This window comes from Triturus cristatus, chromosome 1_2 (genome assembly GCF_964204655.1).
Source record: "Triturus cristatus chromosome 1_2, aTriCri1.1, whole genome shotgun sequence".
NCBI lineage: Eukaryota > Metazoa > Chordata > Amphibia > Caudata > Salamandridae > Triturus > Triturus cristatus.
In genome coordinates, this window is record NC_140580.1 from 886656648 (window position 1) to 886677569 (window position 20922).

At 49.9% G+C, this 20922-nt stretch overlaps 1 protein-coding gene across 14 annotated transcripts in view; it reads right to left on the bottom strand.

Annotated features, from left to right (window-relative positions):
* The window catches only part of MIB2 (MIB E3 ubiquitin protein ligase 2), a 325069-nt gene that overhangs the window by 263746 nt on the left and 40401 nt on the right, over window positions 1-20922 (bottom strand). For 2 of the 14 annotated variants that reach the window (XM_085609520.1, XM_085609500.1), the window contains exon 1: window positions 10502-10667. The exons of 8 other annotated variants lie outside the window; for them this stretch is intronic. In XM_085609520.1, coding sequence (XP_085465646.1) covers window positions 10502-10504 — 3 coding nt within the window. In that variant the 5' untranslated portion in view covers window positions 10505-10667. Of the gene's footprint in view, window positions 1-10501; window positions 11032-20922 lie in introns of those variants that run through there. 4 more of the 14 variants (XM_085609513.1, XM_085609511.1, XM_085609502.1 and 1 more) reach the window with 4 other exon arrangements.

Genomic DNA, 20922 nt, shown 5'->3' on the forward strand with positions numbered 1-20922 from the left:
ACACACACCCCTATATATAGCCCTTCTCAACTCCTCCTCCAAATTGATGGGAAGAATAATGTGGGAGGTTAGAAAACTGGACCTCTGAGAATAACATCTTAACAGAGGTCCAATATGGTTTTAGAAGGGGTATTGGGACGGAGGAACAATGTGTAAATCTGAAACTTCTGATAGGGAAGTATACACTAGCCAAGGAAGGGGTTTTAAACCTCTGCTTTGGTGACTTCACCAGTGCCTTTGACCTTGTGAATCACACCAAATGATGGCAGACACTGAAAGAGCTAGGCGCCCCTATCAATATAATTATATACCTATCCCAGAGTTACAATTTCCTAACATCTAGAGTTCGGTTTGGTGCATCAGATGAATGCACCCCGGATTTCACGGTAAAGCGTGTAATTAGACAAGGCTGCTTGTTAGTGCCTCTTCTATTCTCCCTATATCTTAATAATGTAGATACTTTTCTACAAAACCAAGTTGCTGATGCCCCTAAATTAGGGACACGCCCAAGCCCGGTACTCCTATATGCAGATGACGCTTTCTTGCTATCAAGGACAGCGAACAGTCTGCAATGCCTAATACATAACTTTGCCCTGTATATGTCTGAAAAAGATCTCCAACTAAACCTAAAAAAAACTTTTGTGATGACATGCGGGAGCAATAGGCTGAAAAATAGCCAACATCATGTAGGAGGGGTAGTCATAAAAGAGTTTTAACTTTTTCATATTTAGGTCTGATTTTTAATAGGAGTGGGGCTTGGAACACACATTTAGAATCTTGAAAAATGAAATTTTTAAGGTCCAGAAGCTATCCATAGATTTTCAGCAAAGCAAAAATAGGAAATAAACCCATACGGGAAATTCTTGCCCTATATCGAAGTAAGTGTGTTACAGGAGTATGTTATGGGGCTGCCATATGGGGGAGAGTTAATACTGCTTCCCTTTAAATTCAAGAAAATACATTCTTGAAAAAATTGCTGGCAGTCCCTGGCAGTACAGTTAACTACATAGTACACAAAGAGTGATCCGTACCATACTTAAGTGATTTAATAAATATGGCGGGGATCACTCTATGGCAAGGGAAATGGGCCAGAGACGAGACTAAGTTTACAAAGGATTTGACCTTGGACTGTCTGGCACTCGACCATAGCAGGAAAATCCCCTGGTTAGAACACATTTTTTCCACTTTAATATGCTGTAAGATAGATATTGATAGAAAGAACCCTGCATCTATCCAGGATTATAGTGATCTGAAGTTAAGATATATGAATGCTAGGGAATGCATAAGAGGGGTTGAAGTTAGCCAAAAACACAGTGATGTCTCTTATTGTGAACGCCCATTTGTAAGGGGCATACAATTATATCTTACGCAGGTAAGAAATATCCAACACAGATTTTATCTAACGAGGCTTAGGCTTGGCACACTTCACTATATTACTGCATTCCCTAAAATGGAAAAGTGGTGCTACAAACTTCCAAATTGTCTGTGTGATAGAAAGTCCCCCCAATCTATGCTGCATCTTTTACTTTTTTGTAGCTTTTATAAGGATATTCGAAAATTAGTTTTAAAACCTTTATTTTTTGTCTAATATGCTTTTCCATTACAAACATGCTTTTAATTTGGTATGTGGTCTGGAAAATGAGAAAATTACGAATGCAGTCATCTTGTTCATATTAATGGCAATAAGAAGAAGGAATATCTATTCACATTTGGATGCATTGGTATACGAAAATCCAGACGAATGTATGTAGTTACAATATGTACTGCACATTGGGACATACAATACCACAATGCACTTCATGTGAAGGAAAGCCCTCTCAATCTATGCTGCACCATTTTCTTTATCCGATTGTAGTTTTATAGGGATGTTCATTTAATAGCACAATGCACTTTACGTACGTATTAATACGGGTCATTTTGATTGTTTGTACTGCGTATTTTATCAGGGCATATAATAGCAGTTTGCACTTTTTGTACCTATATGACATAGGTTATTTTGCCTATTTGCACTACATATTACGTCATCTGAATTGTACTTTGATGTATTGATTGAGCTGACAGTTGGTTGTTTTTATATTCGACTGTATACTCTCATTTTAAAAGAAAAATTGTAACCGATCCGTCCGATTAGAATGCTTTTATGGTGGTATACTTTGCACCGAATAAAGTTTGTTTGACTTGACGTATATATACATATATACATACATATATACAGACACATATACATACATATATATATATATATACATATGCATACATTAATCACTGAACCATTTCCAAGAACTCTAACCAGTGACTTGAAGATTAATACAGAACTACACACCGTTTGAGTAGACCAAAATGTACCACTCCAAGCCACACAAATAAGTCAGAAAACCTGTAGAAAACACTTCGAATCAACTTCCCCTACTGTTTCAAATCACCTGCAAAACTTCCTGTATTTTCCAAAATCAATGACGTACACTAAAAATCTAAACTGGCACACAACTCATCATCAGCACCAAGAAGCCGTTCACTCACTCCCATCTGCTTTATACTCTACATATCCCAGCACCAACAACCAACTCATGATCCATACTATATCTCTACCAAAATACCAGAAATTAGCAATAATAAAATTACAACAGAAAGTCAAAAACAGCTTAAGAAATGTCCAACTAATAAATGCTAAACTCAAATACCCACTAGGGCAATTTTGTACAAGCCATTAACACCTTTCCGTATATGGTGGTCTGGATGCTTAGTCAGCCGACCACCCATACATCACACTGGACAGCTACCATATGGTTAACACGTCCAAGGTCAAGAATTTCAGATAAACAGTGTAATCAGGACCTAACATATCAAATATAATAATCAGCATTAAGAAGTACCCTGCAAGAGACTGTGGCACTTTGGGACAGAGAAACATAGTAACATGAGGCAAGGGATAGAACCCTAACACAGTAGGTTAACATCAGACACTAGGGCTCTAGTAAGAGCAAGGAAGGATTTACAAATCAACCATAAGTAGTTCAGGAAAGCAATATGCATCACTAGTCGCTGTCCCTTCACCAGGATCCTTACCTCCCAGACTAGAACCGGTAGAAAAGCTGTTGCAGCAGTACAGTTACTTGCTCCAGCGTCTTTTGAAGAACACAGTATCTGCAAGCGGTCCATCTGAACCAAATTTAGATCAGGCGACACATGCTAGGTGAAAGGCCGAAAGGCCTCCACCTTCAACTGTGAATCATCACGCAAGGACCACCCACTATACATTCACTTCTGCTCGGAAGGTTGCTAGATGCAACCCTCACCTCAAAAGAGCACCTCCATAAGGATAACTGACAAATCGCCCATCCACACTGGGTGTGGTTTAGGAAGAAATTTCCCCCAGGTAGGAAAATATCTGTCAATGAACGAGCACTGGCAAAGCCAATAGGTCTCGTCTATACAAGAGCTATTGGCTTCGCCAATACGTTTTAACCATGTTGTACAGCAGCGTGGCTGCTATTCAGCATGGATAAAGGTTAGCGGGATAAAGGAGAGTGGAGTGTCATAAAATGGAGTAGAGCGGAGTGTTATGGAGTGGCATAGAGTGCTATGGAGTGGCGTAGAGAGTTGTGAAGTGGTATAGAGTGGTATGGAGTGGCGTAGAGCATAGTTGAGTGGTGCAGAGTGGAGTGAAGCGGAATGTCATGGAGTGGAATGGGATAGAGTGTTGTGGCATGAGTAGACTGTCATAGTGTGGAGGGGCCTAGAGTGTCAGAGTGGAGTAGACTGCTGTAGAGTGGAGTGGCATACAGTGTCACGGAGTGGTGTAGAGTGGACTGGCGTAGAGGGTGTTGCATAGAGTGGAGCCGAGTGTTGTAGAACAGTGTGACTTAGAGTGGAGTAGACTGTCACAGAGTGGAGTGGCATAGAGTGGAGTAGTGTAGGAGAGTGGAATGGCATAGAGTGGAGTAGAGTATTGAAGAGTTGAGTGGCGTAGAGTGGAATGACATACAGTGTCAGAGTGGAGTAGAATGGAGTAGTGTGTCGTAGAATAGAGTGGAGTATAGCGGCTTGAAGTGGCTTAGAGGGAGTTGTGTAGAGTCTTAGGGCGGAGTAGTGTCGTACAGTGGCATAGAGTGTTGTGGAGAGGCATAGAGTCACTGAGTGTAGAACAGTTTAGTGGAGTAGAACGTTATAGAATTGAGTATTGTGGAGCGGGTTGTTGTAGAGTGGACTTGTGTGAGGTGGAGTAGATTTGCGCAGAGTGCATTGAATTTGAGTAAATTGTGTAGAGTCCATTGGTGTACAGTGCAACATAAAGTAGATTGTTTCAGAGTAGAGTGAAGTGGCGTAGGGTGGAGTGTAGAGGTGTAGAGTGCAGTGAAATAGAGTAGAGTGGTGTAGAGAGCAGTTGTGTGGAGTGCAGGGGTGCAGAATAGATTAGGAGTGGCGTAAATTGGAGTGATGCAGAGTACAGTAGCATGGAGTTGAGGTGAGTGGTCCAGAGTAGAGGTCAGTGGAGCAGAGTAGAGTGGTGTTGGGTTCCGTAGCAGAGAGTGCAGTCTTGCAGAGTAGAGTGTCATTGAGTGCAGTGGCGTAGAGTGCAGTGGCGTAGAATGGCATAGAGTAGAGTGGCATAGAGTACAGTGGTGCAGAGTACAGTGGTGCAGTGGCAAAGAATGCAGTACTGCACAGTCAACTGGGGTAGAGCGCAATGGCATTAAGAGTGAGTGGTGCTGAGTAGATAGGCGTAGAATGAGGTGGAGTAGAGTGCAGTGGTGTACAGTAGATTAGAGTGGCGTAGAGCGGATTCGCATAGAGTGTTGTGGCATAGAGTGCATTGACGAAGAGTGCAGTAAAGTGGTGTAGAATATAGTGGTGCAGCATAGAGTAGTGCAGTGTAGAATGAAGAGGCACAGAGTGCAGTTGTGCAGAGTGGAGTAGAGTGCATCAGTGCAGTGTCGTAGAGTGGTGCAGAGTAAAGTGATGCAGAGTGCAATTTTATAGAGTAGAGAGGCGTAGAGTGCAGTGGCACAAAGTAGAGTATTGCAGAGTAGAGTATAGTTGCATCAAGTGCACTGGTGAAGAGTAGATTGGCATAGAGTGCAGTGGTGCTGAGTGTATTGGTTTTGAGCAAAGTGGTGTAGAGTGCATTGGCGTAGAGTAGATTGAAGTAGCGAGGAGTGCAGTGGCATAGCATTGAGTGTCAAGAGTGTAGTGCTGCAGAGAAGAGTCATTGGGTAGAGTGCACTGGCATAGAGCAGAGGGGTGTAGAGTACAGTGGTATCGGAGTGGTGCAGAGTAGAGTGAGGTGAGGTAAAGTGAGTATGCATGGTTTGGTAGTGCACTGCCATTACAGACAACACATCTTCAATAGAAATGATCATTACATTTTCACAGCCATACAGTTTTACTGATAAAAGTATACAGCGCATAAACGATAATTTGTGTAAATGTAATCTCCTAGTGTATTGATTTGATCACCTTCAATTATATGCTTCCACCAAACTTCTGAATTACCCAAAAATTTGCTTCATTTGTGCTTTCCATATTTTGAAATATCTGCACAGTTCATTTACAAACATATATAAGTAGGGCAGATTGGAGTGGGCGGTTGTTTTGGATTGGAGTGGGCAGATTGTTTCGGACTGGAGTGGGGCAGAACAGAGTGGGGCAGAACAGAGTGGGGTAGATTGTTTTAGATTGGAGTGGGGCAGATTATTTTGGATTGGAGTGGGGCTGATTTAGGTGCGGAAGTTTGGAGTGGGGCAGATTATTTTAGATTTGTGTAGGGAAGAGTGTTTTGGATTAAGTGCAGCAGATTTTTTAGATGGGAGTCAGACAGAATGTTTTGGATTGGAGCAGGCAGATTATTATGGATTGGAGTGAGGCAGATTGTTTTGGATTGGAGCGAGGCAGACTGTTTTGGATTGAGTGGGGCAGATTGGAGTCGGGCCGATGGGAGTGGGGTGTGTTTGGGTTGAGAGGCTTGAAGTGTGGTGGATTGGACTGGGGTGAGTAGTTTGGGTTAGAGTGGGGTAGATTGGATTGAGAAGGGTGGATTGGATTGAGTGGGGCGGGGTGGATTGGGGAGGGGCGGAGTGGACTGGATTGGGGTATACTGTATTAGCATCATTTCAGAAATTACGAGTCAAAATAAATAATATCAAATGCAATAAAATAATACTCATCTTTTGACAACAGCGCCCATGAGCAAAAGCAAAAGAAAACATGAGCGCAAAGTGAGAAAAGAAGACTTGGCAAAATTGAATAAGGTTAGCTATAGAAAATAATTCTTAGTAATGTGGTTTGTCTTGCTGGGTACGTTTTTGCCAGTCACACGCCTTCTGTTTGCAGGGCACTTAAAGTTCAAAAGAACTAAATAGTACCTAAATCACGTATGGAGAAGCGGACGGGCACTAATTAAGTTTAATCAATCAGTCCTTGGTCCCATCTCCTTAGAGAGGAACTAAAATGATGTGAGATCTTCCTTGCCGAATTACGAGGCTGTAAACAAGAGAGGCTTATGTTCAGCATGGCTTAAAGTTAGTGGGGTAAAGGAGATTGGAGAGGCGTACAGTAGAGTTAAGTGGCGAGGAGAGGAGTAAAGTAGAGGGTTCTGAAGTAGCTTACAGTGTTGTGGAGTGTTATGGAAGGAGCAGAGTGTCAGAGTGGAAGGGCGTAAAGTTGAGGGGCATAGAATGGAATACAGTGTCAGAGTTGAGTAGTGTGTTGTAAAGTGGAGTGGCATAGAGTGTCATGGAGTGGTGTAGAGTAGAGAGGCGTATAAAATGTTGTGCAGAGTGGAGCACAGTGTTTTAGAATACAGTGGTGTAGAGTGGAGTGGCACAGAGTGGAGTGAAGTGTAGTAGATTTGAGTGGCGTTGAGTGGAGCGGCATGAAGTGGAATAGAGTAAAGTAAAGGAGAGTGGAGTAGCGTGTCATAGAACAGAGTGGAGTAAAGTAGCATGGAGTGGCATAGAGATAGTTACGTTGAGCGTCTCAGAGTGGAGTAGTGTCAGGATGGCATACTGTAGAGTAGAGGGGCATAGGGTGGAGTAGTGTTTATTGGAGTAGCGCATCAGAGTGGAGTATCGTGGAGTGGAATATAGTAGAGTGGCTTAGAGTGAAGATGTGTAAAGTACAGTTGTGCAGAGTAGATTGGCGTGGAGTGCATTGGGTTTGAGTAAAGTGGTGCAGAGTGCATTGGCGTAGAGTGCAGTGGCATAGAATAGAGCGGTGCAGAGTAGACTCCAGTGGCATGGAGTACAATGGGGTAGAGTAGAGTGGCACAAAGTGGAGTAGAGTTGCACAGAGTGGATTAGTGCAGGTTAGAGTGCATAGGTGGTCGAGAGTAGAGTGGAGTAGAGTGCAGTGGCATAGAGTGAAGTGATGTAGAGTATAGTGGCCTATAATGTAGTGGTGTACAGTGCAGTAGAGTGGCGTAGAGCGGAGTGGTGTAGAGTAGACACAACTTCCTTTATAACTTCAAACATTTTCGATTTGGTTTTTAGTGTTATATCCCATGAATGTTAAAGCTTGTATAAGCTGGGATTCCATATGAAGTTAATGCTATTGGTGTTAAAAGGAGTGATCGCACTTCCATTTATCCCGTGTTCAAAGTAACTGAAACAGCTAATGGGATTATTGGGAGATGCCAGTGTTGTCATGTTTGGGATGTGAATATTGCCCGAACATACTGTATAAAAATGTGCAAAATATTTAAATAGACTATGAAGTAAAAGAACAACTTTATCTTCTATATACCCATGAGTGTGGTTTCTTTTTCACTTGATTAATCTTTCGGATTCATATTGTGGACTGATGCCGAGTAATGTAATACTTTGGATAAAGATAATTTCTCAAGGAATATCCTATGTATGCTTAGTAGAGTGCAATGTCATAAAGTAGAGTGGCGCAGAGTGGTACAGAGTTCAGTGGCAGAGAGTGCATTTGCAGAGAGTGCAGTGCTGCAGAGTAGTGTGGTGTAGAGTGCAGTGGTGTAGAGTCGTGCAGAGTAAAGTGTATGTAGAGTGAAATGGTGTAGATTAAACGTAGAGTGCAATGTGTAGAGTAGAGTGGCGTAAAGTGCAGTGGCATAGACTAGAGTATAGTGGCGTACAGTGCAGAGGTGCAGAGTAGACTGGCATAGAATGCAGTGGCGTAGAGTCTATTAGTTTTGACTAACGAGTAAGAGCGCACTGGTGTAGGGTGCAGTGGTGTACGTGGCATAGTGGGAAGTGGAGTTCTGCAGAGTAGAATAGAGTGGCGTAGACTGCAGTGGCATAGAGCAGATTGCTTCAGAATAGAGTGAAGTGGCGTAGAGTGCAGTGGTATAGAGTGGCTAGAGTGCGGTGGAGCAGAGTATATTAGAGAGGCTTAGAGTGGATTGGCATAGAATGCAGCGGTGTAGAGTGGAGCAAAGCAGAGTAGAGTGGTGTAGAGTGCAGTGGCACAGAGTAGAGTGGCATAAAGTTGAGTGGTAGAGAGTGCAGTGTGGCAGAGTATACTGCTTAAGAGTGTAGTGGTTTATACAAGAGTAGTGTGAAGTGCAGTGGCGTAGAATACAGTGATGCCGAGTAGAATAGGGTGGAGTAGTGTGCAGTGACAGAATACAATTGCGTAAAGTGCGGGTAGTACAATATAGTGGTGCAGAGTAGACTGAAGTAGAGTGCATTGGTTTTAAGTAAAGTGACGTAGAGTGCATTGGCATAGAGTGCAGTTGCGTAGGGTGGTGCAGAATGGCGTGGCGCTGAGTGCAGAGTAGATTGTTTATGAGTAGAGTGCAGTGGCACAGAATAGATTAGAGTGTGTAGATGGATTGGCATAGAGTACACAGGCGTACAGTGGAGTGGTACTGAGTAGAGTGCAATGGCGTAGAATGCAGTGGTATAGAGTGTAGGGTAGCATGTGGTGTGGAGTGGTGAAGAGTGCATTGGTGAAGAGTGCAGTGGTGCATAGTAGAGTGCATTGGCATAGAGTGGAGTGGTGTAGCATAGAGAGGCGTGGAGTGGTGCACATAAGAGTTTAGTGACACAGTGTGGAAAAGAGTGGCATAGTGTGGAGTGGTGCAGAGTAGTGTGCAGTGGCCTGGATTGGTGCAGAATAGAAAGGAAGTTCATAGGAGAATACAGTAAATAGGGTTTGGGCAACTGGAGGAACAAACTCCAGCTGGACAGCCTAAAGCAAATAAAGTCAGCAAATAACAAACCAGAAAATGTGTTTTACAAACTGTAGCGTCCTGCCAACCCAGATCCTCGCCAATACCCACACCATACATGGAGAGTAATCTTACTTGTCGCTATTCTGCTGTGTGTAAGTCAGGACTCAACATTCTAAGTCTGCCTTCAACTCATCCCTCCAACGCTTATGTTGCAGGCCTATGGTGTACAGTGAGAACCAAAAGAGTTCAAATGTTCTTTTATTTAGAAGACACCCCACAAAGCCAATGGTAAGCAACGAGCGGAATGCATTTCTAGCTCCACTTTCTGAAAGTCCCCAAGATGTCTTTAGCAAACCAGACAGCTGTGCTATAGGGTAGGCTGTAACCTAAAAACCAGCCCAGCATACCATAAAAGGGCCCACAAATAGTCAAAAAACAGAACCCACACACTGACCTGTCAGACCTGCACTTCCGGCATTGATTCATTGCTGTATGGGCCAGTCCAACCTCGTTAGCAAATAAGAAAAGTATACCCGGGCTTGACAAGGTAGTTACTAAGGTTCGTAGAATATTGACAAGACGGTAGCCTTGATTACAGTTCTGGTCTCCTAGTTCGTCTGTCCTCAGTACGGCCGACATACCACAATGAAGCATTTAAAGCAACCTAACTGCTTCTCAATCATTTTATCACCAAGCAACCTCCAATGGCTTTATTTTCTCTTCCTGTGTTTTCTTCTAATATTAAAGAGCTTGAACCGGTGCCAACTGAGACTACCCACAAGTCCCAGCTCCCTACAAGGCCCACCGCATAGCGCTGGTCACATTTTACTATTAAGAGGGTAATGAATTGCTCAAGTTGAACCAATCTGAGGCGGAAGGGGGTGGGGGGGGGGGGGTAAAAGAGGCCTTCCTGCGCCACCAATACACAACACTGCTTGTGCTACCACACACACAGGAAATAATATATTCACTGGAAACAGAACTCAATGCTACTCATTTTAGCTTCCTCGGAAGAAAAAAAATAAAGCTACGATCGCTCTGCAGGAACCTAAACCTGACACCTATATACGACACACATCTGCAGCAGGCGCAACAACCCACTGGGTTATTTTACCTAAACTAATATGCGACCCAAGCACAGTAGATAGATTGACAGTCAAGAAGAAACCCAAAGGGGCGGTTAGAAATCGAAAAGCGCACCTTAAAAAAAAAAAAAAAAAAAAAAAAAGCTAGGACTGAAATGGAAATCACGAGTCCCACTGTGTCCTCAATGCGAGATCACGAGTCGCACTCTCTGCCACTACTACCACTCATAACAATAAAACTTGAATACGAAATAATAATTAAGGCTTGCATGGCACACACCATAATTAATCCTCGCTTGGCGGTGGCGGATCAGGCGCAGTTCTTCGGAGGAGGCTCTGGTGGCAGAAGGGCGCCCCCACGTCTCCGGTGGTTCCCGGGGTCCCCTTGCAGCGTCAGCGCTTCCATGCAAGGGTAGCACTGCCGGGACGGTGCACGCTTCCGTCGCGCTGAGACCGCGTCGCCGCCGCCGAGCGTGCCTGAGCGCGGCCCCGCTGTGCGCGCTCCCGCCTCCGGAGGATCGAAAGGCGACAGCCGCCGCAGCGCTCTACAATGCAACCCACAGGGGCACGACCTGCCCCGGTAGAGACAAGCGGCGTGCCAAGGGAAGGAATTAACCCCAGTACACTGCTTTACGAATAACAATTAATACTCCTCACTGACGGAAAGATGCACCGCCCACTGAAAGTCTTGTCAGTGAATGAAATGCAGCAGCCCTGGGACTGGGTCAGCAACAACAGCAGGGGACGGGGCCCTCTCTAGACGCCCTTCTTTCTGAAGCCAGCCATCCTCGAATATCTTCCACTTGCGGCTCATAGCCCCCCCCCCCCCTTCCGGGGCTTGGGATTGTCTGATAAATAACCCCCCCCCCCCCCCCCCCGCCTAAATACAACGCAAAGCTTCCATCATGATGACACCCCTGGAACCCCCTCCCCCTCAGATCAGACCTAAATACAACACAAAGCTCCCCTCACGCTCCAGCTGTCATTTACGCAGGCTGAGTTTAAAGGGACAGGGGCAGCCGGGAGTTCAGACATCCCGGCCCTAGCCCCACCCACGAATTATGAATGTTGGCTGCCAAGGCGGAGTACAAAGACACCTGCGCCCCTATTGCCTCTGCCACCCAAAGCCCCGCCCACAATATGCTATCAAGGAAAAGCTTCAGCGCCAAAATGCAGACAAGAAAACCAGTCTCAGCTTTTGGAAAGTGTTCTTGTCATAGCGAAGTACCTACGTGGGATACTGTTCGAAGTGTACGTAGTATGGATATTCTAAATAAAAAACTAATGCAGAGATTAAGGCTCAGACGAGGATTATTTTTCTATGCATAGCTTTGATTTTTCTTCTATTTTTGTGTAGCTTAGTTGCTTCTAAAAAGGAGACGAACTGGCAGAGAATCGCCATTGTCTATATTCCTTTAATCATTTCTTTCAAGGCTCAAACGTACTACTGAAAGTCCCTGTGTAAACGTCATTGCATCCACGGCATCAGTCACTGCGACTTCGCTGCACTAGGGCAGCTCCAGTGCGAATTCAATACAGTTATTGGAGTCACCTCTGCGAGGGAGCTTCTTGACATTTTCGCAGTAAAGGGAGTTTTGACGTTACTGCACTCGAGGGTAGCTCCCTGTATGACATCATTGCACTAATGGAACCTCTCATGATGATGTCATTGCTGAGTGACGACAATGCAGTGAGGGCATTTCCTTACTAAGAAATCTTATTTCATGTAGTCAATTTCTCTATGGCAATTGTAGACTGCAAGGGTTTTCCAAGGGGGGCTTGGGGGGGGGGGGGCAGGCGACCGTAGGGAGTCCCCACCCCCGGGCAGTTTGGGAGGGGGCGTGTGGGGGGGGGCGTGGCTGGCTCTGCGCGGCCAATTTTCGAATTTGGGCTCCTTTTTCATACTAAATGTAGCCCAAGTATAAATACTTTGGGTGCTGGCTCCCGGCCACCATTTTAGGTTTGGTGACCTGGTGGCTGGGAGCTAGGCTAGTGGTGTGTTTTTTGTTAGGAATTCTAGTGTGGTGTTACTGGTTTGCGATGGCGTCCCATGATTACCGGGTTCTGGAGGCCCTCCGGCTCTTGTCTGAGGCGGGCCGGATGGATCTGGTTGTGGGGGAGGTGGCGGGGCCGTAGCGCCCTACGCGGCAATTCTCGGCTGGAGTGGCGGCTGCAGTGGCCGCTTGCACATCGCCGAAGCGTCCTAAACAAATGCCGGTGAGTGAACGGGGCCGCCCGCGTTTTAAAAAGGCGGCCCTCGCTCGTTATGGTCAACCGTGCCGGTCGGGTGCGGCGGAGGGGGCGGGTGTAGTGAATGCGGTGGGGCGGGCTTATCTGTGGTGCCAACGCGTTCTTTTTCATCCCCCGCGGTAGGCGTTAAGCGCGGAGGCGGGCGCGGCACGAAGAGACGCTCGTCGTCTGTGCCGGAGGATAATTTATTTAGCGCGAGGGAGGGGGGACGCGCGCTGAGTGTTGACGGGTCGGCGGGCTTGGTACAAGTATCGGGTCAGGAGCGTGGGGAGTTTCCTTCTGTCAGGCCAGCTGGGGGTGAGGGGGGAGACGGTAATTGTTTAGCTGGGAGTGCTGGGGGTCATGAGGCAGGGGCGGGGTCTTCTAGGGTGCAGGTGTCAGGTGGTGTGGGTTTGGTGAGGTCATATGAGGCGCGCATGGTGGGTGAAAGGCACCGGGTGCTTAGAGAGTCAGAGCCTAGTAGCCCCTTGTTGTTTTCTCCTGGTTCTTCCGTAGGAGGCGCGGTTTTCTCTGTGGGGGCGAGCTCTCTGGGAGAGGGGGAATGGGCGCAAGTGGAAGGGTGGTGTCCGGCGCAGGATTTGAGGTTACAGGGGGAGCAGGGGGTTTCAGAGAAGTCACTGCCTTCGGGAGGAGTTGGTTGGCATTCACCGAGCGAGGAGTCTTTGGGGAGGGCTGGGGAAGGGGGGGGGCGGAGAGGAGGGTTGGTTTTTAGGAGAAGGGGATTCAGCTGGGGGGGGCCTTGAGGGAGAGGGCCTGGAAATTTTTCCTTCCTGGGCAGAAGGTGTCCGGGGTCTTGGTGGGGAGGGTGCATCGGGGTGGTCAGGCGTTCGGGGGCAGGACAAGGTGGTGGGTGACACGGCGAGGGTGGGTTATGGGGCGAGCGGTCGCGAAAGTATGAGGTCGGGCAGGTCGCTGTCTCATGGGGAAGGGTATGGTGAGGTTTCTGCGTCCGCTTTGGGGCACGCTATGTTGGAGTGGAGCGGGGATGAGGAAGGGATGGTGTCGTCGAATCTAGTGGGGGCGGGGCAAGCGGGTTTTTCTAGAGGTGGTCTATCAGGCGAGGGTTTTTTGAGTGGTCTCGGGTCGCGGGTGCCAGGTAGTTTTCAAGGTCCCAGCACACCAGTCCAAACTTTTTCTTTACAGGGTAGGACATGTAGCAGAGCAGCAGACTCGGTAGGGCAAGGTGCGGCCCATTATCGCCGAGGAGAAGGATGGATGAGGCCTTGCGCGGCACATTCCGTACCGGCGGGGGATCCCGTCGCGGCCAGCTCACGAATGTCCGGCGCGACCTCGCTGGCCCCAACGTCACGGCGGTCAAGGTGGACGGAGTTTTCAAATAAGATGGATTGTTATGTTAATCGACGTAGGGGGGAGGACCGGCGAGTACAGTCGGCTCCCCCGCAAGGTGGTTTTAAGGCCGTGGAGGCCGGTTGTGCTAATTCAGGGTCCGGTAAGGCCCGTGTGGTGGAATTTGCTGAGGAGAATTTGCTGGTGGAAGAGCCAATCTTGCTCGATTATGAGGAAGACAGCCCCGAGGCAGGGTAACTACGGGGTTATGAGGAGGGGGGACACTCATGTTTCTCGTAGTCTTTTCCAGGTTTCGGGTGTGGCACCCATTGCACAGTCCGTGGTGGTGAAATCCAAAGGAGAGTACGGCCCGTCGGTGAGGGCTCATCCTCCAAGGGATTCTTCTGAGAGGTCGGCGAGGCGGTCGGAGTCGGTCCGCACACCCTCTTTAGAGTCAGGTGAGAGCGCTAAAACACAGGCCAAACCTATTATGGTGTCTGTGGGGTCTGGGGAGGATGGGGGAGGGGGTGTGTCAGAGGGGAGATTATATAGAGGGAAGTATGTGAAAGATACAGGGGTTGGCACGGGTACGGAGGGAACGTTTCCGGGGGCCAAGGTGGAGAGTGGGTCAAATACAGAGGCAGGTGATGGTAAGGACAAGCCACAGAGTAAAGAGTTAAAGATCAAGAAGCTCCCTTATATGGGGGTGACTAAGCCTTTAGGTGCCCATTTAATGTTAGCAACAAAGGAGCGTATTTGGAAGGGCGAATATGTGGAGATTTTGAAGCTCTTACACAGGGAGGTGAGGTCTAAGGAGGGCTCTAAGGAGGAGGAGTACGAATTGGCTAAGCGCCCTAAGGTGCCGCTGACGATTAAAAATTGGACGGCGGCATTTTTAATTTATGCCAGTGTATACTGTGAAAAGATTCCCAAGCGCTGCGTGGCCATATTCAAGTATATGGATGTAATACGGAAGGCCCAGATTACAGGTAGTGGTTACGCTTGGGCACAGTATGACGAGGAATTTAGGGCCCGTATGGCTTGGGATTCAGAGGCAAAATGGGGGGAGCTAGATAATGATTTGTGGCAACATACCATGGGGGCCGCGCCAGGGGGTAAGACTATTTTTACGGCTAGTGGTCTGCCTCTAGTTTACCGTCCCTTTCAGGGAAAGCCCACCCAGGGTGGGGTGGGAGGCTCAGCCGCATCACAGACTGGGATCGGGGCATGTTGGGATTTCAACAAAGGCTTATGTACTAGGGAGTATTGCAAATACCGTCATGGAAAAAACAATGGGGCCTGATACCGTCATCTCCTTTCTGGGTATTGAGCTTGACTCAGTTGCAATGCAGGCTCGTTTGCCTGAGGATAAGAAATCCAAAATGTTGGCTTTGCTGGACACGATGTTGGCTCGGCCGAAGGTGACAGTGAAGGACATCCAGGTGTTGTTAGGCCATTTGAATTTTGCTTGTAGGGTGGTAAGGGCGGGTCGGACTTTCTGTAGGCGCCTGGGCCGGGCTTTGGCGGGTCACTTTCCCCCCCACCCCTCCCTCCCAAAATCAGAACATCAATTTCTCATCGGTTCGTCTGGTTGAACTGCAATTACAGTAAATCCAGTTGGTATCCCGGCGCTGGAGGCCGTCGGTAAGATTATGTGAGCTATTGCGCAGAGTCACATGGTGCTGGGCTGACCTGCCGCCAGTGCCGGGGATCTAACCTTGATCCCCCGCATCCGGCCTCAGTCGCCCTGGCTGCTGCGCCACACCTCTTCCCTAGTAGTAGTATCTGTATCACAGGTATGATGTCAACACAATGAAGGGAGCTACCAGTGTAAGTAACACCACCACGCTGAGTGTCCAGTGTATTGCTCCCAAAGTGATTGTAGCTCCCAGGGTGAGGTCACTGGCTGAGGGCAGTTTCCAGGGTCAATCCAGAGCAGCAAGTATTACGTTCCTGTCACAGTTAGGGCAACTTACAAATGTAAGATATCCCTGCTTTAAGAGCAGTTTCCAATGTGACGTCACTGTAGTTAGTCCAAGAAGTGAGTCGTCGATTTGACGCCACAGCAGGGAAGGCAGTTCCAATTGAGATGTCCATATGGTAAGAGCAGTTGCCATAGCAATGTCACTGCACAGAGGGCGGCTCCCACGGTGAAGTCAGCAGGGAGGACAGGACCCAGTGTGAGGTCACTTCAGGAACTGCAGCATACATGGTTGGGGAGGGGCAGCATTAGACAGTGGGAGCCAGTGTGGGCAGTTCTCAGTGTGAGGACAATTCAAATAGGGAGGCTTACAATGTGAAGTCACTAGGAGGGTGAGTCTGAGAGCAACTCCCAGTCGAAGGTCAAAGCAGGAAGGGCCTCGGTAGGGAGGGTGTTGTCAGCGTTATAGTTGCTGGGCCCTCTGTAACACTGCTGTGGTGAGTGAAGACAGTCCAGTGTGAGTTTACAAGAGTGAAGGCCCCATTCAGTGTATGTAATATCACACTAGTAATGGCAGTGCTAAGTATGACGTCGGTGCACTGAGGAAAGCTCTCTGTGAGATTCATTAACAGTGTGATGCCACTACAATGGGATTAGCTCCTAGTCCGGGCACAAGTCCTATAACAAGCATTGGCATAGCCAATAGGTCTCGCCATCTGAACCTCATAAGTATTTAGCCATGCAGCACATTATCCTGGGTGCGACATCCTCTACTGCTACTTTATGTGCAGTGGTGAAAGGCCACACACACCCAAGGATGGGCTTCCATGCAAATTTAATAAAAATATAATAAAGTTATGTGCACATGTGCCATGTGAACAGACGGTGGAATTGAGAAACCTTATGGTCTGGGCATGGAGACAGCAGAAGAATGCATCCGGAATACTGTCTCTGTGACATCAGGAATCGTGCATAGTTGTCTGTCTGTGTGCAGAGAACGATGGTTGTAAGCGTTCGAGGGAGGCCCCCATGTTTGATTTCGGGGGTATGAGAGCAGGTTCACTGTGTACATACTGTGTGTAGAAAAGGGTTTTCGCGCGAGAGCTCAGGCACTGTTTGTCTATGTGAAAGGAAAAGGGATGCAACTATCAGTGGTTCAGCAGGTGCAGTGGCACCAGGTCAGAGGTGCCCATTGCAATTAAATTGTACATGTACTATTAGATGTTTATGATCGATATCACCCTATATGTGGAGCACATGCAGCTTGACTGCGATGTGACTGTACGTAAAAACACATATAGACAAAGAATTAGTGCATCAGCAGTTCAGTGTGATAAATTAAAAGTTCTCTCACCCTGAAGAACCACAGTCAGAAAGAGCAACGTGCGTTGACTGTTTTTGTTGGATCTTTAACCAAGAATAAAAAATAAATATCGAAGCTGGCTTTGTGGACTTTATCAATCAATCACAGGCATTTATAAAGCGCACTACTCACCCGGAGGGTCTCAAGGCGCTGGGGGGGGGGGGGGGTCCGCTACTACTCGAACAACCAGGTCTTGAGCTTCTTCCTGAAGGAGAGGTGGTCTTGGGTCAGGCGTAGGTCGGTCGGGAGGGCGTTCCAAGTCTTGGCGGCCAGGTGGGAGAAGGATCTTCCTCCTGTTGTCGCTCTGTGGATGCGGGGGACGGCTGCGAGGGCGTGACTGGTCGAGCGGAGGTGGCGTTTGGGAGCGTAGAAGTTGAGGCGGCTGTTGAGGTAGGTCGGGCCTTGGTTGTGTAGGGCTTTGTGTGCGTGGGTGAGGAGCCGGAAGGTGATTCTTTTGTTGATCGGGAGCCAGTGCAGGTCTCTCAGGTGTCTGGAGATGTGAGTTTGTCTGGGGACGTCGAGGATGAGTCTCGCCGAGGCGTTCTGGATCCGCTGGAGTCTCTTCTGGAGCTTGGCGGTGGTACCGGCGTAGAGGGCGTTGCCGTAGTCCAATCGACTGGTGACGAGGGCCTGGGTGACCGTCTTCCTGGTCTCGGTGGGGATCCACCGGAAGATCTTACGTAGCATGCGCAGGATGTTGAAACAGGACGAGGAGACGGCGTTGACTTGTCTGGTCATGGAGAGGGAGGAGTCCAGGATGAAGCCCAGGTTGCGTGCGTGGTCTGTCGGTTTGGGTGCGTTGCCCAGGGCGGGGGGCCACCAGGAGTCGTCCCAGGCGGAGGGTGAGGAGCCCAGGATGAGGACTTCCGTCTTGTCTGTGTTCAGTTTCAGGCGGCTGGTCGTCATCCACTCGGCCACGTTTTTCATCCCTTTGTGTAGGTTGGCTCTGGCGGTGGCGGGGTCGTTGGTCAGGGAGAGGATCAGCTGGGTGTCATCGGCGTAGGAGATGATGTTCAGGTTGTGTTGGCGTGCGATGGCCGCGAGGGGGCTCATGTAGACATTGAAGAGGGTGGGGCTGAGCGAGGAGCCCTGAGGGACGCCGCAGATGACTTCCGTGGCTTCTGATCTGAACGGGGGCAAGCGGACTCTCTGTGTCCTTCCGGTGAGGAAGGAGATGATCCAATCCAGTGCCTTCTCCTGGATTCCGACGTTGTTGAGGCACTGCACTAGGGTGCGGTGGCAGACAGTGTCGAATGCCGCGGAGAGGTCTAGGAGGATGAGGGCCGCTGTTTCTCCGTTGTCCAGCAGGGTTCGGATGTCGTCGGTGGCAGCGATGAGGGCGGTCTCGGTGCTGTGGTTGGCCCGGAAGCCTGACTGGGAAGGGTCGAGGGAACCGGTCGTCTCGAGGAAGGCTGCCAGTTGCTTGTTGATGGTCTTCGATGACTTTGGCTGGAAACGGGAGGAGCGAGATGGGGCGGTAGTTCTTGAGTTCGGTGGGGTCCGCCGTTGGTTTCTTTAGTAGAGCGTTGAGTTCGGCGTGCTTCCAGCTCTCAGGGAAGGTGGCGGTGTCGAGGGAGGTGTTGATGATGTCCCGCAGGTGGGGTGCGATGACAGCGTCGGCCTTGTTGAAGATGTGGTGAGGGCAGGGGTCGGTTGGGGATCCGGAGTGGATGGAGTTCATCGTGCTGATGGTGTCTTCGAGGTTGATCGGTGTCCAGGCGTTGAGGGTGGTGGTGGGGGGCGTTGGTTTGGTCGTGGGGAGCGTTGGTTGTGTTCTGAAGCTGTTGTGTATGTCAGCGATCTTGTTGTGGAAGTGGGAGGCGAGGGAGTTGCAGAGGTCTTGCGATGGGGTTATGTCGTTGGTTCCGGCGTTGGGGTTGGAGAGCTCTCTGACGATGTTGAAGAGTTCCTTGCTGTTGTGTGCGTTGTTGTCCAGCCGGTCCTTGAATGCTGTTTTCTTGGTGGCGTGGATCAGTTGATGGTGCATTCGGGTGGCGAGCTTGAGGGTAGTCATGTTGTCCGGCGTTGGGTCTCTTCTCCAGGCTTTCTCGAGGGCTCGGCAGTTCTTCTTGGAGCTCTTGAGTTCGTCGGTGAACCACGGGGCCTTCTTGCTTCCGGGTCTGCTGGGCTGTGTCCTCAGAGGGGCGAGCTCGTCCGCGCAGGTGGAGATCCATTTCGTGAGGTTGTCGGCGGCTTGGCTGGGGTTCGGTGAGCTGGCGGGAGGGTGCTGGCTCAGGGATGCGGCGAGTTGTTCGGCTGTGATCTTGTTCCAGCTTCTTCGTGCAGCCTGTTGCTGGTGGTGGTGGACCGTGGTTCTTTTGAAGGTGAAGTGGATGCAGCTGTGGTCCGTCCAGTGGCGTGGCTGAAGGAGATGTCTTTGCTGGACGAGAAGACGGCGTCGAGTGTGTGTCCGGCGAGGTGGGTGGGGGTGGTCACCAGCTGCTTGAGTCCGAGGGTGGCGAGGTTGTCAAGCAGGGTGGTGGTGTTGCGGTCGTTGTTGTTCTCCAGGTGAAAGTTGATGTCCCCGAGGAGGATGTAGTCAGCAGAGGGGAGGGCGTGCGGGCTGATGAAGTCGGCGATGTCTTCGCTGAATTGAGTGCGTGGTCCCGGGGGTCGGTAGATCAGGGTGCCTCTGAGGGTGGTCTTGGGGTCGGTGTGGATCTGGAAGTGCAGGTGTTCGGCGGTTGTCAGGGTGTTGTCGGCGTTGGTCGAGATACGGATGGTGTCCCTGTGGATGATGGCGATGCCTCCTCCAGTCTGGTTGTCGCGGTCTCTCCGGATGATCTTGTAGCCCTCTGGGATGGCGATGGCGGGCGCTGAGGAGTCGTTCATCCAGGTTTCCGTGAGGAAGGCAACGTCAGGAGCTGTGGTGTCGAGGAGGTTCCAGAGTTGAACGGCGTGTCTGTGGACGGAGCGGGTGTTGAGCAGGATGCACTTGAGGTGGTTGCTGCTGGTGTTCGGCTTGGCGGGTGCTGGTGTGGGGCGGGTCCGGATGCAGGTGAACTTGCAGGTGCGGCAGCTGAAGGGTCCGTGGGTGCGTCTCGGAGTGGCTCGGTAGCAGCCGGGGGTACGGCCGGTGTTGAGTGCGTTGAGGGTGGCGGCATCGTAAGTCCGGTGGGGGGGTTGGCCTCTGCGGGGGCCAGGGGTTCTGGCGCTGGGTGCGGTCCAGGCGCGGATGGGCGCAGACGGGCTTACCTTTGGCGCACCTTCGGTGCTCATTCGGTGCTCCCGCTGCGCGCGTCCGCTGCGCGGTCGCTGAGGGGTCGACATAAGAGGGGAGTCGGGAGGGCAGGTCAGCTGGGAGGCGGGGTCGCGTCCACCAATGGACTGGCGAGGGGGCGGGCCGCGGTCAGGAAGCGGCGGGAAACTGGATCGGGTTGGGCGGGCGGCCCTGCGGCGGCTGGGGCGCCGCTCTCGGCGTCGAAGGGGACTGGAGCAGCAAGGGTCTCAGGAGCAGGATCGAGGAGCAGCGAGGGGGCAACCAGGCCGGAGGCGCAGTGGTCGCTGACCAGGAGCGTGCGGGTTCCCCTTAAGAGGGGAGTCGGGAGGGCGGGTCAGCTGGGAGGCGGGGTCGCGTCCACCAATGGACTGGCGAGGGGGCGGGGCCGCGGTCAGGAAGCGGCGGGAAACTGGATCGGGTTGGGCGGGCGGCCCTGCGGCGGCTGGGGCGCCGAAGGAGACTGGAGCAGCAAGGGTCTCAGGAGCAGGATCGAGGAGCAGCGAGGGGGCAACCAGGCCGGAGGCGCAGTGTATTGTTTACATTGAAAGCGTGCTCTTCCTCAACCGTGATTCAGAAACAAAGTTTAGATGTTTTTAACTTTAAAATGAGGGATTCGTTGGGCCGTTTTCCATCATTGCACCAGTGCCCATAGCACCCTTG